A 16097-nucleotide genomic window follows, 5' to 3' on the forward strand; every position below is an offset into this window, starting at 1 on the left:
TGGTCTGAGACGTCCACACGCTTTCTGATGTTACTCAGCCCAGTGCTCCACCCAGACGTTCAAACGCATCTTGCTGCCCTGGGGCCCTCCCTCCCCAACAGCATCCGCGGTTAGCCTGGGAAAGCAGCCGCGGGCGTTTGGAATTCCCACAGCTTCTGGATGTGGAGTCCTGCGGCCACGGTCACCTCGGAGGACAGCTCTGAGGAGGCCAGAGCTGGGGAGGAGAGCAGCTCCCTCGGAGCAGCCCATGGTGTAGACGCCCCACGGTGCAGGGTGGTGAAGCTCAGTGGGGAAGTGTTTGGCAGAACGTTCTGGAGGGCAAAGAAGGCACCTCTTCCGGTTGGGAACGATGGCCCCAACATCCCCCAGCTCCTTCTCCTGGCCGTTTCCCCAGCGTGCTCATCCCCGAAGCCCCTGCACCGGAGCGGCGCCCCGGCCAGGCAGATCCATGACCCGGAAACAGAGGCGCTGGGCTGGAACTCACCTGCTCCTCCAGGGAGGCCAGTCTCTGCTCCATGGAGCCTGAGCGCTTCAGACTTTCCATTTCCAGCAGGTCCACCATGGTGCTGACCCTGAAAGAACACCCAGCTGAGCCCAGCCGGGCCGGCCCCAGGGGCCTGGATGTCGAGGATACACGATGCTAGTCTGTAGGTGCGAGTCCCTACCTGACCCCTTAACTTCAGGCACCTTCTCCTGAATCTGAAAGTATTTATAACCCGTTTCTGTATAGAAGGAACACTGCCCACGGCCCCAAAGGGGAAGATCTTCCAGCAAGTGGACGCCCCCAGCTCACACAGCCACACTGCCAGCCGTGGGAGCATCGCTGGGAGTCACACAGGGATGAGCAGTCCTCCCTTTGATTTGCTGACAGGCCGCTAGACAGCCAAGTGCAAAGATCAAAGCTGCTTCTGAGCACCGATGGGTTCGGGGGATGGGCAGTGCCGCTGTTTGGGGAACGTCTGTTTGGGTTTGTCTTATTTTGCCACCACATGGGGACGTCACCCAACTTTGGCTGCCAAGTGTATAAGCAAGGGATCCCGCGGCCGAACACTGCCCAGACTCTCCTGCCTGGCTGTCCCCAGTGTTTCCTACTTCTCCCCTCAAGGGCACCTTCAGAGAACCCTCGTAGTAACAAAGTCAGCAGCCCCTTCAGTGAGTGCTGAGCTGGGCCCGGGACCCACTGTGAACAGTTCTCGGGGGGCGGAGGAGGGCGCAGTTTACTCCCCCCTTCACCACGTGTTCCCTAATCCCACAAAAGCCACGGAACCGCTTCCTGCCGTGTTCCCCAAGTCAGCCTGTGGATATGCTGTGTGGTTACTGGAGAGAAGGTGACGGAGTGGCTTTGGACCCCTGTGACTCAGTCCCCATGACAAGCTTGTCAGAGACCCCACCTCATCACCAACAAACTCCTACCCCCACCCCCTTTGTAGGTGCATGTGGGGGTCAGCTCAGCTCAGCTCCAGGCCTGTGGGGCCGCACAGGCCATGCTGCCTCCCTGGGCCTCGGAGCCCTCACCCGACCAGGGAGAGCAGGTAGGTGGCTGGTGCAGGGCAGCACGACCCCCTGCGTCTCCAGCCGAGACGCGCACCCGCTCTCCATGTGCCCTCCCTCCGGCACGCTCTGGAAGCCGCGCCAGGCGATGGCTGCCATCATTGGCTCCAGCCCACGGATGAGCTGAGAGACACCCAGCAAGGCAGGTGCACAGCTCTGAGGAGAGGGCGCTCGCCTGCCTGCAGGGAGCCCGCCCGCTGGCTGTCCCCCCACCCCCACCAGGCGGCAGGACACCCCTCTCCCTGCATGGCCAACGGGACTGCACCAGGGCCAGGAGCTGCCATAGCCACATGGCACGTGTCCCCTCCTCTCCTGGCCCAGGGAGAGACACAGGGCCAGCAGGACCAGCTCCCCCCACCCCTGCCTCCTAAGGAGGTCAAGGATCAGCCCTGTCCCCAGTGCTGGTGCAGCCTTCACCCTCCTCCCCACCCCACGCGATCCGTCCTTCCCAAGGGGGGAGCCACGGGTCAGCTGGAGGACACAAGCTTCCCGCCCCAGGAGCAGTGCCCGGGCCTCTCCCCCAGGTGGGCCGTGTCCCCGGTGCGACTTGGGGCTTGGGGGTTTCGCGCGCCCCTGGGCTGCCCCGGCCTCCTGTACTTATTGCCAATGTCTTGAATCTTCTGCTCCGGCCTCTGCTTCTGCTGGTACTGCTGGTTCTGCAGGTAGCTCTCTTTCAGGTAGATCTCCCAGGACAGAAGGGCGGCCTCCTCGTTCTTCTCCAGCTTGCTCTCTGCGGGCGCAGGGGGGCGGACAGAGGGGGCCTGAACGCCGCGTGCAGGGGACACGGGAGGCTCTGGCGGGGAGGGGCCCTGACCGGGAGGACCCCGCCCCACGCCCGTCCGAGGGTCTGCACGCCTGCTGAGCCAACAGGGTTCTAGAAGGAGCAGCCACGCTCACCCACCGGCCCCCCGACCGCACCCCAAGCCAGCGGAGCGCGCCCCCGGGGACAGCGCAGGCGGCCTTACTGAGCTGCTTGCGCCGCCTGGCGGGGATCTTCAGGACCACCCTCTTGATGAAGAGATGCAGGTGGCTGAGGAGGATGAAGGGGGGCGGCGCGGGGGGCCTGCCCTGGTACTCCTCTATCAGGTCGTGACGCTGGAACTTCCAGATCTGGTCCGTGTGCTCCTGGACCTGCTGGAATGTGTAGCTGGCGGGAGGCAAGGAGAGCGCGGGTTACAGGGGACCCGGCCAGCGCTGCGAGAAGGACCCGCCCACCGCGCTCTCCGGGGGCTAGAGGGACCCGGCGAGAGGGACCCGCCCACCACGCTGCCCAAGGGCAGGAAGGACCCGCCCACCGCACTCTCCGGGGGCGAGAAGGACCCGCCCACCACGCTGCCCAGGGGCAGGAAGGATCCGCCCACCGCGCTCTCCGGAGGCGAGAAGGACCCGCCCACCGCGCTCTCCGGGGGCGAGAAGGACCCGCCCACCACGCTGCCCAGGAGCAGGAAGGACCCGCCCACCGCGCTCTCCGGAGGCGAGAAGGACCCGCCCACCGCGCTCTCCGGAGGCGAGAAGGACCCGCCCACCACGCTGCCCAGGGGCAGGAAGGACCCGCCCACCGCGCTCTCCGGAGGCGAGAAGGACCCGCCCACCGCGCTCTCCGGGGGCGAGAAGGACCCGCCCACCGCGCTGCTCGGGGCCCTCACTTGAACATGGCGATGAGGAGGTTCAGCAGCAGGATGTTGGTGAAGAGCAGGTACAGGCAGAGCAGGATGACCGTCAGCCACTCGGGGAAGGCAGGCTCGTGCCGGACGGCATCGCTCTCCGGGCATTTGGGCTTGTAGGGATCTGTGCCGTTGGGGCTGCACTGGTCCAGGCTGAAGTTCACACCTGGGGGGGGGGGGGGGGGCGCAGGGAACAAAGACAGCCAACGCCGAGTCACCAGAGTCCCTCGGCAATGGGCGTCCTCAAGGCCTGGACACCTGCACAACGGGGTGACCTCAGCTGTCAGCTCAGGTCCAGAGAGAGGCGTCTGTCTACCCCCAAGCGTCCTCCGCGGGCGAGGGAAGTGAGGAGCCAGACCTGTACTCCTGCCCCAGGCACATACGCCCACCCAGCACCCAGCTGTCCCCTTCAGGCCACTTCCTGGGCCTGGGGCAGGGCCCCGCACCAGGAAGGGAGAGGGGCTGTCACCACTGAGACACAGCCCCCAACCATAGGGAGCCCACTGCCGTGGACAGAATTCAAGCGGAGTAAATGAACAACTCTCAGGAAAAGAAGGGAGGCAGGGGAAAGGAAAATTGCGGCACAGGTAATGTACCCATACCCAACAGGTGATTACAAACAGAAATGCAGTCCCACGTTTGTAGAAAAGTGAAGGGCATATTCAACAAAACATGTCCAGCTTGTACGTTAAAAAAAAACAAACCCTCCAAGGGGCACCTGGGTGGTTCAGCTGGTTAAGCATCCAACTCTTGATTTTGGCTCAGGCCATGATCTCAGGGTTGTGGGATCAAGCCCCACGTCGGGCTCTGCACTGACAGCGTGGAGCCTGCTTGGGATGCTCTCTCTCTCTCCCTCTCTGCCCCTCCCTGCCTCAAAATAAATAAACTTAAAAAAAAAAAAAAACTCTCACGAAACACACTAAGTGGCAGTTATTAATTGTGGTTAACACCCAGAAGTGGGATTATGGACATTATTCTTTATACTTACTTGGATTTAAAATTGTCAACAATGAGCATGTACTAATTTTTTAAAACTGCAAGTCAGTATCCTGCTGCCCTGCGCCCAGTTGTCAGTCCCCCTACAAGAAGGTGCTATGAAAAAGAAGAAAGAGGGGTGCCTGGGTGGCTCAGTCATTAAATGTCCAACTTTGGCTCAGGTCATGGTTTCACAGTTCATGAGTTCGAGCCCCGTGCCCAGCTCTGTGCTGACAGCTCAGAGCCTGGATTCAGATTGTGTCTCCCTCTCTCTCTGCCCCTCCCCTGCTCTCTCCCTCTCTCTCTCTCTCTCTCTCTCTCTCTCTCTCTCTCTCAAAAATAAATAAAAACATTTAAAAACGTTTTTAAAAAAGAAGAGCTCAAATCAATAACATAATCTACCACTTTTTGAAAGAGAGAGAGAGTTCAAGCAAGGGAGGGGCAGAGAGAGAGGAAGAGAGAGAATCCCAAGCAGGCTCCACCCTATCAGCACGGAGCCCGACACAGGGCTTGATCTCATGAACCATGAGATCATGACCTGAGCCAAAATCAAGAGTCGGCCACTTAACCGACTCAGCCACCCAGGCACCCCAGTAACACAACCTTCCACTTTAGCAAACTAAGACAAAAGAAAAGCAGACTGAACCCAGAGCAAGCAGAAGGAAGGAAATAATAAAGATCAGAATGCAAATAAGTGAAATGGAGAATACAAAAGCAATAAAGGAAATCAATAAAACCAAAATCTGGTTCTTGGAAAAGACCAACAAAATTACAGCCTTTTACCTAGACTGATCAAGGGGGAAAAAAGGTTCAAATTGCTAAAGTCATAAACGGAAGAGAGAACATCACCACCAACCCTACAGAAATAAAAAGAACTGTAAGGAAATACTACAAAATTGTGTGCTAACAAAGTAAATGGTGTAGAAAAAATGGACAAAAAGTCCTAGAAAGAGGCAAGGCACCACAGGGGACTGAGGAAGAAATGGGAAGTCCAGACAGACCTGGAACAAGGAAAGAGACAGAAATAATAATTTCAGAACTTCACACGAAGAAAAGTTCAGGCCCAGGTGGCTTCACTCGTGAATTCTCCTGAACGTTTGAAGAATTAAAACCAATCCTTCACAAAGTGTTCCAAAATAGTGAGAGGAGGAAACACTGCTAACTCGTGCTAGGAGGCCAGTGTCACCCTGATCCCAACACCAGACAAAAACATTACAAGAAACGAAACCACAGACCAATGCCCTTTATGAACATAGATGCAAACATCCTCCACAAAACGCTGGCAAACTGAATCCAGCATCACATAAAGAGAGTTACACACCGTGACCGAGTGAGGTCTGTCCCAGGAGGGCAGAACCGGTTTCACATCTGAAAATCAGTTAATGAACACACCGTGTTAGTAGCATAAAGAACAAAAAATCATGCAGACATTTCAACAGGTGCAGGAAAAGCGTTTGACAGAATCGTGCCCGCTTTTATAATAAGAGCACTCAAGACACTAGGGGTGGGAGGGAGCTTCTTCACCCGGATGAAGGACGTTTACAAAAACCCGCAGCAAACTTCGTACTTAATAGTGAGACTGAAAAAAACTCCCGCCTCTAAGATCAGGCACCACAAAGAGATGTTTGTTCTGGATACTTCTATTCAATGTTGTACCAGAGGTTCTAGCCAGGATAATTCAGCAAGAACAAGTAAAAGGTATCAGATAGGAAAGAACAAGTGAAAATATCTCTATTTGCAGAAGACACGATCTCCTGTACAGCAAATCCTGGGGAATCCACTAAAAACTGGTAGCGCTATAAAGAACCTCAGCAAGATCGACGTGTAAATACAGTGTATTTTAAAAAATTTTAAATGTTTATTTATTTTTTTTTTTTTTTGAGAGAGAGAGAGAGACAGAGCATAAGCGGGGGAGGGACAGAGAGAGAGGGAGACACAGAATCCAAAGCAGCTCCCGGCTCTGAGCTGTCAGCACGGAGCCCGACGCGGGGCTCGAACTCACGAACTGCAAGATCATGCCCCTGAGCCACCCAGGCACCCCACATACAGCGCATTTCTATACATTAGCAACAGACAATCCAAAAATAAAATGAATAAAGCAATTCTCTTTACAACAATATGAAAAAGAGTAAAACACTTAGGAATAAACTTAACAAAAGCAGCGTAACTTAGACCCGGGAAATTACAAAATTTTGTTGAAGGAAGTTAAAGATCTAAATAAGCAGAAAGACATCCCACGTTCACCGTCAAAGTCCTAGATGCTTTTTGGAGAAATTGAGAGGTTGATCCAAAAATGTGTGTGGACCCAAGGGACCTGGAGGCCAAAGCAATCTTGAAAAAGGAGAGCAAAGTTGAAGGCCTGACACGTCTTAATCGTCTTAATCGTAAAACTTACTACAAAGTGACACTCACCAGGCTGTGTGGTGTTGGCCCAAGGGCAGACACACAGATCAATGGAACAGAATGGAGAGTTTGTAGATAAACCCTTTCATTAATGGTCCATTGGTTTTTGACAAGGGGCCAAGACAATTCAATGGGGATTTCAACAAACTGGGTATTTGCATGCAGAAGAGTGACCCCTGCCTCACACTGTTTACAATGTTAACGTAAATAGCTCAAAGGCCAAAAGTAAGAAGTTATTCTGACTTCTAGAATAACAACACAGACATAAATGGTCACGATCTTGGGTCAGGCAGCGGGTTCTGAGATACGACAGCAAAAGCACAAGTGACCAGAGCGACTGGGGGGGTAGACTTCGCCAAAATTAAAACCTGGTGCTTCAAAGGACACCATCCAGAAAGGGACAAGACAGCCTGCAGCATGGCGGAACATATTTGCAAGTCAGAAGCACGAGAAGGGACTGGCGTCCGTGTAACTCAGGAAGAAAGAGAAATAACCCACTTGAAAAATGAGCCAACGATAGGAGCAGATGTTTCTCCAAAGAAGGCACGTGAACAGCTCTGTGAACACACGAGCACATTTGCCATCAAGGAAATGAGACGCGTCTTGTGCCCACTGGGATGGCCAGAAGCAAGAAAGACAACAGTGACAAGCCCGCTCGAATCTGGAGGGCTGGGCCCTGTATTGTTGCGGTGGGGACGTGAAACATGGTGCAGCTGCTGTAGAAAATAGTGTGGCCGTTTCTCAAACTGCTAAAGACAGCACACAACCCAGCAGGCATACATTCCACTGCCTGACCTTCATCCAAGCGGGAGGGAAACACGTCCACACAGACACATAATTGGAAACATCACTGTTATAACCATTCCGAGCAATGTTATACATAACAGCCAGAAGGCAGAAACAACTCAGGAGCTCACCGATTTACAAATGCAGAAACAAAATGTGGCCTGTCCGTGCAATGGAACATTGTTTAACAACAGCAAAGGGGGACTAAATGCTGACGCAGGCTACAATGTGGCTGAGTCTTGAAAACGTCATGCTAAGAGAGAGCAAGACACAAAGATCATCCAGTTCATACGAGATGTCCAGCAGAGGCAGACTGTATAGAGGGAAGGCAGATTAGAGGTCGCCAACGGCTGGGGACACGGGGAGTGACTGCTAAGGGGGGTGGGTGTCTTTGGTGGGTGATGCAAATGTTCTAAAATTCGATTCCGTAAGTACAGTGAAAACCACTGAAGCACACACCTCAAACAGGTGAGCTTTTCCTATTAGGTGTTCTATCTCGATGAAGCTGTCGAAAAGAAAAAACTCAGCGTACAGAAAGGATTCTCTCCGTCTAGAGGAGGAGGAGGAGGGACAGGGTGGCATGTGGTGTGGGGGAGGGGTGTCAGAGCCCCAGGCCGCACCCTCGGCCCACCCCAGATCTCAGCCACGGCCCAGGCTCCCCCCACCCCGCTGATGCCAACCCCCCCCCCCCCGCAACTAAGCATCACGTGCACTGGGTCTCCTGCCACACGGGCACCCGGGGAGCCACCCCACTCCCCGCCCCTCACCTCCCAGCCCTCAGGGAGCCTTCCAGGCACCCCTGCTGGAGCCGTCAGGGACCCGTGTCCTACCGTCGATATAGGCCGGCATCTGGCCGAAGATGGTGAGGTACGACTGGTAGACGACCCCCCGGAAGATCCAGTCCACCCGGCTCTCGTTGTGGATGAGGATGGCCTGCTTGGCCACCCCGAAAGACACCACCCACACCGCCAACAGGAAGAGGAAGAAGAAGACGTCCTTCATCTGCAGAGACAGGGTGGCACCAGCTGCAGCCGCGCACCCACACGCTCCCGCTGCCCCCCATACTCGGGCCGTGTGCTCTGCGGTGGTGGGAGGTGCTGCTGTCACCCTGGACAGGGACGCCTGGGGCCACAGCCCTGGCCTGCCCGCACATCCTAATAGGGTGCTGGGCATGATGTGTAGGAGGGGCTGGGTATGACTGTGACCCATGGAGGGAGTGAGAGGAGCTGTAACAGGGATCGGGAATGAGCTGTGGAGATCAGGGGAGGCTGTCTGGAAGAGGGGACATACAGGCAAAGACCTGCGATGGGCAGGCTGGGGTTGGGAGCCCAAAGGCAAAGCAGGGACGCGCTTTGCTCGAGCCCTGGAGCACCTCGCTTGCGACTGGCGTCCGGACCCCCTGATCCCCTTACCATCCGCTTCACGATGATGATCTTGGGCCCCAGTGTCTTACTGATGGTGAAAATGTGCATCAGCCGGAGGCAGAACATGATGAAGTCCAGAGAGAGGATGATGCGCCCGGGGTACAGCAACGCTGGTATGAGCCTGGCCCCCAGGCAGAATCAAGGACCCCTGAGCTCACCGCTCCCAGAGCCCGTCCCCAGCTGCCCGCTCACCTGACCAAGCCCACGTGTGCTCTGGAGGCCCCCGGACCCCAGAGAACTAAAAACAGGGTATGAGCTCATGGAGCAGTGCCTCCAGGGAGGTGTTATCCAGAAAGGTCCAGAAGCCCAGCCTTGGGCAGGGGAGGTGGGCCGTGCGGGCCTCTTGGGAAGCAGCAGGGCTGGGCTGGTCCCTCTTGCCTCATGGAGAGAGGGACTGAGGCAGGGACACCCGTGGCCCTAATGGGCAGGGGAGTGGGCGGGGCCCCAGCAGGAGGCGGAGCCCCTGGGCTGCAGGTGCGCAGCCCTCTGAGGGGGCGGGAGCTCTGGCAACTTCCCCTTTGCTCAGGGCAGATTTTGTCCCCCAGACAGACGGCAGACATGGCCAGAGGGGACGTGAGCCCGCCGGGCTGCAGCCGCAGACGGGAAGCCGCAGAGAAGACAGGCCGCTCACCTGCAGGTCAGTCCTGCTATGAACAGCAAGATGGCACCGATGTCCAGTTTATTCCAGAAGTCACTGAAGTACAGGAGGGCCATCTTCATCAGCCCGAACTCGTCAGGGTCATAGAAGAGCTGCAAGAGGACGAGGTGAGGGGTCTGGCTGTCTTCACCAACCTCACCAGCAGCAATGAAAACACTCCCTCCTTCCCGGAGAGTGAGGCTAGCCAGGAAGGGGACAGATTCCCACCGTCCCCTGGGTCGAGGTACCCTGGGTCGAGGAAGAGTGGGAGAGGAGCCCAGGCAGAGGTGTCGCCAGGCGGCCCCGAGCCCACCGTCCGACCCACCGCAGCCCTGCTCAGTCCACAAATGTGTGTGGCAGGGACAACCCCCTCCTGTCTGTGTGAGCCAGCTTCCCACAGGACCCCTGTCCACCTGCTTCCGCAGAAGACCCAGAGAAGCAGGACCACGGCAGCCCCGGTCCCCGGCAGCTGGGTGGGTGGGGCAGAAGGCCCCCCTCGGGGAGGAGGGCACACCCACCCTCCGATCTGGGGCTTTGCCCCCTGGGAGCGGGTCGGACCTCAGGAGGCGGCACAGCCAGAGGGGAAGCCAGCTGGACAGCGCCGCCTCCCACACTTGCCTCCCGGGGAACTCTGATGCCACCCCGGACCCTGACTGCAGCGTCTAGGTGCCCGGTTAGCCCGCCGTGGGCCGACGGAGAAGGTGAGCCAGCCGCGGGTTCCAGTGCCGGGGGACTCGGGTGGGGATAGGGACCAGTGGACAGGCCACGGGGGCTGGGGACCCAAGGGAAGCGGGGAAGGGGGCTGGGCGGGCACACCTGCCGCAGCTCCTCGCACACAAGGGAGAAGAGCCAGAAGTAAATGAGGTACTCGCAGCACGAGGGTGTGGGCTGGAAGTCCACCATGAGCACGTAGGCGAACAGGCAGAGGAAGGCAAAGTAGGACAGGATGTTGAGGTGGAAGATGACCACGGGGGCATTGAAGAAGGCTCGGACCCGGGGCAGACCCGGCCCGGCCTGCAGCCTCCTCTCCCTGCAGGGCAGATGCAGACGGGAGGGGGGTGGGCTGTGAGGGGCCTGGGGCCCAAAGGACCTCTGCCTCCCCTAAGGAGCAGGGCCGCCGTGCCGGTGTGTTCCTGTCACACGGCAGAGACGGGCCTGGGCACAGCGGGCATCCATGCAGCCCACAGACTCTCCACACACAGCCACATGGGGGCTCCACCACAAGGCCCCGCACGGGGAGGGCCCTGAGAGCACCTGTCTCTGGTTCCACCAGGACTGAAAATGAATATTGGGCCCAGGGATGCTCAGTGCAGGGGGGAGCTCAGTGCAGAGCCAGTGCTCAGGGCATGGGGGAGCTCAGGGCAGGATGGGTGCTCAGTGCAGGGGGTTGCTCAGGGCATGGGGGAGCTCAGTGCAGGGAGGTGCTCAGGGCAGGGAGGGTGCTCAGGACAGGGGAAGTGTTCAGTGCAGGTGAGGTGCTCAGTGCAGGGTGGAGCTCAGGGCAGGGGCCAGCTCAGTGCAGGGGTGTGCTCAGTGCAGAGGGGGTGCTCATGGCAGGTGGTGCTTAGGGCAGGGTTGCTTAGGGCAGGGGTGCTCAGTGCAGACAGGGTGCTCAGGGCTGTGGTGTGCTCCGTGCAGGGGGTTGCTCAGGGCAGGGAGTGTGCTCAGGGCAGGGCCAGCACTCAGTGCAAAGAGGTGCTCAGGGCAGGGCCAGTGCTTAGCCCATTTTTGGTGCTTGGCATGGTAGGTGTTCAGCACACAGAGAGACCCCTCCCCCCTTGCCTCCTGCCTGCATGCCTCTCTATCACCGTAGGACCTGGTGGCAGCCACCAAGACAGGTGTGACCTGCCCCCAGCAAGCACATTTGGGAAGGAAGGGCCGTCCCTCCCCCCGCAGCCCAGCGGCCAGGCTGGCACCTGAAGGAGATGAGGCCGGTATAGAGCAACGGGAAGGCCAGCATACACGCGATCACCCGCCAGAGTCCGTTGTCCACGCAGAGCTGGCCCCACCACACCTTGGTTAGAAAAGCCTGTGGACAAAGGAGGCAGCTTCAGGCCGGTGGGCACCCCCTGTGCCCCACCCCTGAGGGTGAACAATGTGTCTGCTCGGCGCCACACGCCCACATGCCCCAAACACAGCACTCGGAGCCCCCAGCCACGCAGCGTGGTGGGCAGCATGGGACAGGCCCCGTCATCTTCCGGCAGAGGAAGAGGCTCGGGTGGGCAGGGCCGGGCCAGTCTTTCCCGGAGGTAAGGGCTGGGGCCGCGCGGAGGACTGTAGGCTCCCAGGTAGGGGACCCCCCCCAGGGGGTCTCTTTTAGCACCAGTTTGCTGACTTGCAAAGGGAGTGGAGAGGGTGTGTCGGCCCGCAGCACAGGACCAAGGCCCAGGCCTGTCCCCGGGTCCCCACAGCACAGGGACCCGTGTGCACCCGCACCGGCAGCACCACGGACAGCTCCTCCTGGAAGCAAGCCTGCAGCACGTCACCTGGACGCCTCCGTGAGACACGAACTTCATGTCCTTGGCCTCCAGGGCTAGCTGCAGGCAGGTGGTCTTGCCCCAGGCCTCCGACACGCGGGTGAGCAGCTTCTGAGCTCGGTCCTCGTCCTTCCGGTGGCACTCGGTGAACACCCCTGGGACGAGGAAGATCGTGTCATGGCAGCAGGGTCCTAGTCCCTGACGCCGGGGCACAGCGTCAGGGAGCAGCCCCAGCCGATGAGACGGTCTGGACAGAACTGGGCGCGGAGGCCAGGGACGAGGATCCTGGGGTGACATGTGAGGAGGGGAGCCGTGGCCCAAGGCCGCCACCTGTGGACTCACCGATGGCTCTGTGTTCATACTCGTCAGCGAGCGCCAGCATCTCCTCCAAGCTGTCCGTGTCCTCCTCCTCCTTAGACAGCTCCTTCAGGATCTTGCTGCAGGCCAAGGCCGCGGCAATGCAGTCCTGGCTCTGGGCACCAGGGAGGCCACAGTGAGAACCTGGGTGGTCCAGCCCGGGAACCCCAGACACGCTGCCCAGGGGTGATGAGAACAGAGGCCCCGCGACACATGGGCCACTAGCTGATTACTTGTGCTCCTGTCTGTATCACTTGGGTCACCCCAGATCTAGAGGTGAGCCTTAGCTGGTGGCCCAGGCTCCCGCACTGGCCAGTGGGAGCGGTCTGCTCACCCACCCGGAGCACGGACCTGATCAGGCATGAGTCTCAGCGCTCCCTGGGCATCTGGTCAACCCCCGGCATGGGGCTGAAGGGCAGAAATGGGACCAGGTCCACGCAAGACCCCACAAGGCTCTGGGCGCCCTGCCTCAGCGGCACCAGGGATGTTAAGAAAATCTCAAGGAAAGCTCTCAAAGCACTGCCTGGTCAGAAGGCAGCACTGGCCCAGGACGAGGGGCCGGTGGCAGAGCCTGGAAATCTCTGGGCCTCCCATCCACTTTGCCCCACAGAGCACGCCTGAGGCCACGGTCAGGCCCAGCTCCACCACGGACCCACCACACACTTTGGGAGAGGGCAAAACCCCCAGAACCACAGACCAGGTAGGAAGCCACCTATGCCACTCTGCTGGTGTCACTGGGGAGGGGACCGGTTCCACAAGAGCAATTTGGAAAGGCCAACACTGAGAGGTAGGGGACCTCTCTGAGAAAAAATGACACTTTGTTTTAAGAAGAGAATCTGCTTGAAGTAAAGGAGAACCACGTGTGAGAGACTTGGGTCCACAACACTTGGCTTCAGGCCCCACCTGGCATGTCCTCCGTCACGACCACCAAGCTGCCCACGGGCCCAGTGGCAAGGGAGCTGCTGACCGATGTTCTCAGGTGGCTCGGAAAGGGGCTCTTCCCCCATCTAAGTACCAGACTGTCTCTGTTGAGACCCCTAACGGTCAGTGGAAAGAGATGTAGCGCCGCCGGGGACGTAACTTGCCTCCAGACTGTCCAGTGAACAGGACGGCCACAGCACAGGTGCCGACCCACCGGAACCCCCCGTGTGGGCCATGGAGGGCGGCTCCTCCCAGCTGTGTGTGCCCCCTGAGCTCAGCCCCCGGACAGAACGGCAGGAGGCAGCACAGCTTCTTAAAATTCTTTCCTTGCCTGAGCCAAATTCTCTGTTCTCCACCACTGGGCACCCTGGGTCTCTTCTGGGGTCATGGACGCCCACCGCCCTCCCTCCAAGGCCACGTGCTCCTCCACCCGCTGTCGGCACTGGCTTTCTGGCCACACTCCCTGGCTGAAGCCCCGTCACTAGTCCACATGTAGCCGTGTGTGCTGAGAAACAGGTCTGGTTACCTGTGCCCAGATGATTTCTGCCAGCTCCCGACGGTTCTGGATGATGGCCCAAATGAGAAGATCACGGACTGGGTCCATGGTGAAGGCCACGTGGCCTGGTGAACGCTTGTAGAGGGACCGGAGACTCACTGCCTGCACCTGGTGAGCAGTGGACATTCAGAACCTCTCCTAGGTCCCCACTAGCTTCAGCATCCCTGGGTGTGCCTGCTGAGCACGCAGGTCCTGAGCCCAGCTCCACACCTTTCTGGAACCACTGTTCCTGGAGGGTGAGCCCTACAACCTGCATCTTCAGCAACACTTTTTTTTTTTTTTTTTTTTTTTTTTAATTTTTTTTTCAACGTTTTTTATTTATTTTTGGGACAGAGAGAGACAGAGCATGAATGGGGGAGGGGCAGAGAGAGAGGGAGACACAGAATCGGAAACAGGCTCCAGGCTCCGAGCCATCAGCCCAGAGCCTGACGCGGGGCTCGAACTCACAGACCGTGAGATCGTGACCTGGCTGAAGTCGGACGCTTAACCGACTGCGCCACCCAGGCGCCCCTCTTCAGCAACACTTTAGATCAATCTCGTGTACACTGGAGTTTTAAGACCATCACTCTGGAGACATGTGGAAACACTCAGAAAGTGGAAAACCCAGCTAACTCCTTTGCCAACAATTGTAGCCTCACGTTACACATCAGGCACCTCTAGTCTCCTTCATCTTAGCTGACGGCATCCAGCCTTTTTCTGTGAGGTAAACTTCCAACACAGAGTCTGTTATAGATTCGTGGCAGTGAGCTCCTCAAGGGAACCTACAGTGTCGCCTGCAGAGAAGACCAACAAGGAATTGTTGCTGAACAAGACAAGGATTACTTGTGAGCAGGAGGGCACCTTGCCCCCAGACACACTCAATTTACACAGTCACATGGGAATCCAGCTTCCTGGCTGATCAGTAAGTAAACATCTACTCAGATGGTCTGGAAATAATTACCAGAGGTGAGAACAACTTCCCACATCAAGCACAAAATTCCACTTTCTTCAAGTCATTTTGTACATTTCCTAAAAGCTTTATCTTTATATTTTTAAAAACTTAATCGACAAATTAAGTTATAGACACAGTTAACTGTAAGCTTCCACTTTAGACCTTCTTAAAGGGCATCTTAAATACGCTGGAATTAATTAAGAAATGCAGAACTGTGAATATACAAAACCAAGCCGCAGCCACGTCTTTCTCCAGAGTCAGGCATAGCCTACCTGGGACGATGGATGAATTTGAAAACTCAAGGAAGCGGGTAATTTTCTAGCAGAAGAGAAAAACCCAAATCTAATCTTAGAACACATAGAAAAGCTCAACAGATCAATTATCAGAAAAGAAACTGAGAAAATCCTCAGAGCTACTACTGAAAAAGGCACTGAGCCCTGATGGACTCATAGGAGAGCCTGCTGATCTGTAAGAACAGGGAGTTCCAGCCACATAAACTGTTCCAGAGCAAAAAAATGAGGAAGATTTCCCAATGGTTTTCACAAGGACAACATCAAGCTGATACCAGAACCTGACAAAGACAGGCCCCAAAATAAAACCACAATCAAAGCTTCAAACATTCTGATGCAAAAACCATGAAAATATCAGCAACATAATCCAGTATCATAGTAAACACATGTTACAATGCAATCAAGTTGAGATCAAAATAGGATTAAAAATGTTTTGGTAACAGAGCGCCTGGGTGGCTCAGTTGGTTAAGTGTCTGACTTTGGCTCAAGTAATGCTCTCACGGTGTATGGGTTTGAGGCCTGCGTCGGGCTCCATCCTGACAGCTCCGAGCCTGGCGCCTGCTTAAGATCCTCTGTCCCCCTCTCTCTCTGCCCCTCCCCTGCTCATGCACTCTCTCTCTCTCTCTCTCAAAAAGAAACATTAAAAAGCTTAAAGAACTGGGAGATGGATACTTGCTAACATAAATTCAGAAGCCGGTCTCGCACTTAACACAGAGATGAGTCAAGATTCCCATCAAACACGGACGGAGACTAGAAAACAATCTCTCCCATGCTCCTGTGTGGCAGTGCACATGCTGGGCACCTCACAGCAATATGGCGGAATCTTGCTGACCTGACCACATGAAAATCCAACTTCACCTGGTGGCCAGGACTGGGGGTACAAGGCACGAAGGAGATCATTTTCCCTGCATAACCTTTTGTACCGTCTGAAATGTTTAGAAAGGGAGAATAATGGATGAAAACATGTCCCCAGAGTTCATACACTGAAGCCCCAGCTCCGAAAGTGACCGTATTTGGAGGTGATTAAGGTTGAATGAGGTCATAGGTTGTGGCCCTGATCTGATGGGACCTGTGGCCCTGTAAGAAGGGGAAGGGACACCGTTGCTCTCCGTATCTCTCTGCCTG

The 16097-nt window shown here is 56.8% G+C and overlaps 1 protein-coding gene across 9 annotated transcripts in view; it reads right to left on the bottom strand.

Annotated features, from left to right (window-relative positions):
- TRPM2 (transient receptor potential cation channel subfamily M member 2) overlaps positions 1-16097 on the bottom strand; it is a 58378-nt gene that overhangs the window by 10894 nt on the left and 31387 nt on the right. For all 9 annotated transcript variants that reach the window (XM_042903262.1, XM_042903259.1, XM_042903260.1 and 6 more), the window contains 12 exons: positions 13722-13859; positions 12260-12389; positions 11927-12072; positions 11357-11469; positions 10257-10470; positions 9435-9553; positions 8792-8924; positions 8210-8381; positions 3198-3381; positions 2517-2698; positions 2149-2281; positions 485-572 (listed from right to left, as the gene is read on the bottom strand). In XM_042903262.1, coding sequence (XP_042759196.1) covers positions 485-572; positions 2149-2281; positions 2517-2698; positions 3198-3381; positions 8210-8381; positions 8792-8924; positions 9435-9553; positions 10257-10470; positions 11357-11469; positions 11927-12072; positions 12260-12389; positions 13722-13859 — 1752 coding nt within the window. The remainder of the gene's footprint in view (positions 1-484; positions 573-2148; positions 2282-2516; positions 2699-3197; positions 3382-8209; positions 8382-8791; positions 8925-9434; positions 9554-10256; positions 10471-11356; positions 11470-11926; positions 12073-12259; positions 12390-13721; positions 13860-16097) is intronic.

The sequence above is a fragment of the Panthera leo genome, chromosome C2, assembly GCF_018350215.1.
Source record: "Panthera leo isolate Ple1 chromosome C2, P.leo_Ple1_pat1.1, whole genome shotgun sequence".
Classification (NCBI taxonomy): domain Eukaryota; kingdom Metazoa; phylum Chordata; class Mammalia; order Carnivora; family Felidae; genus Panthera; species Panthera leo.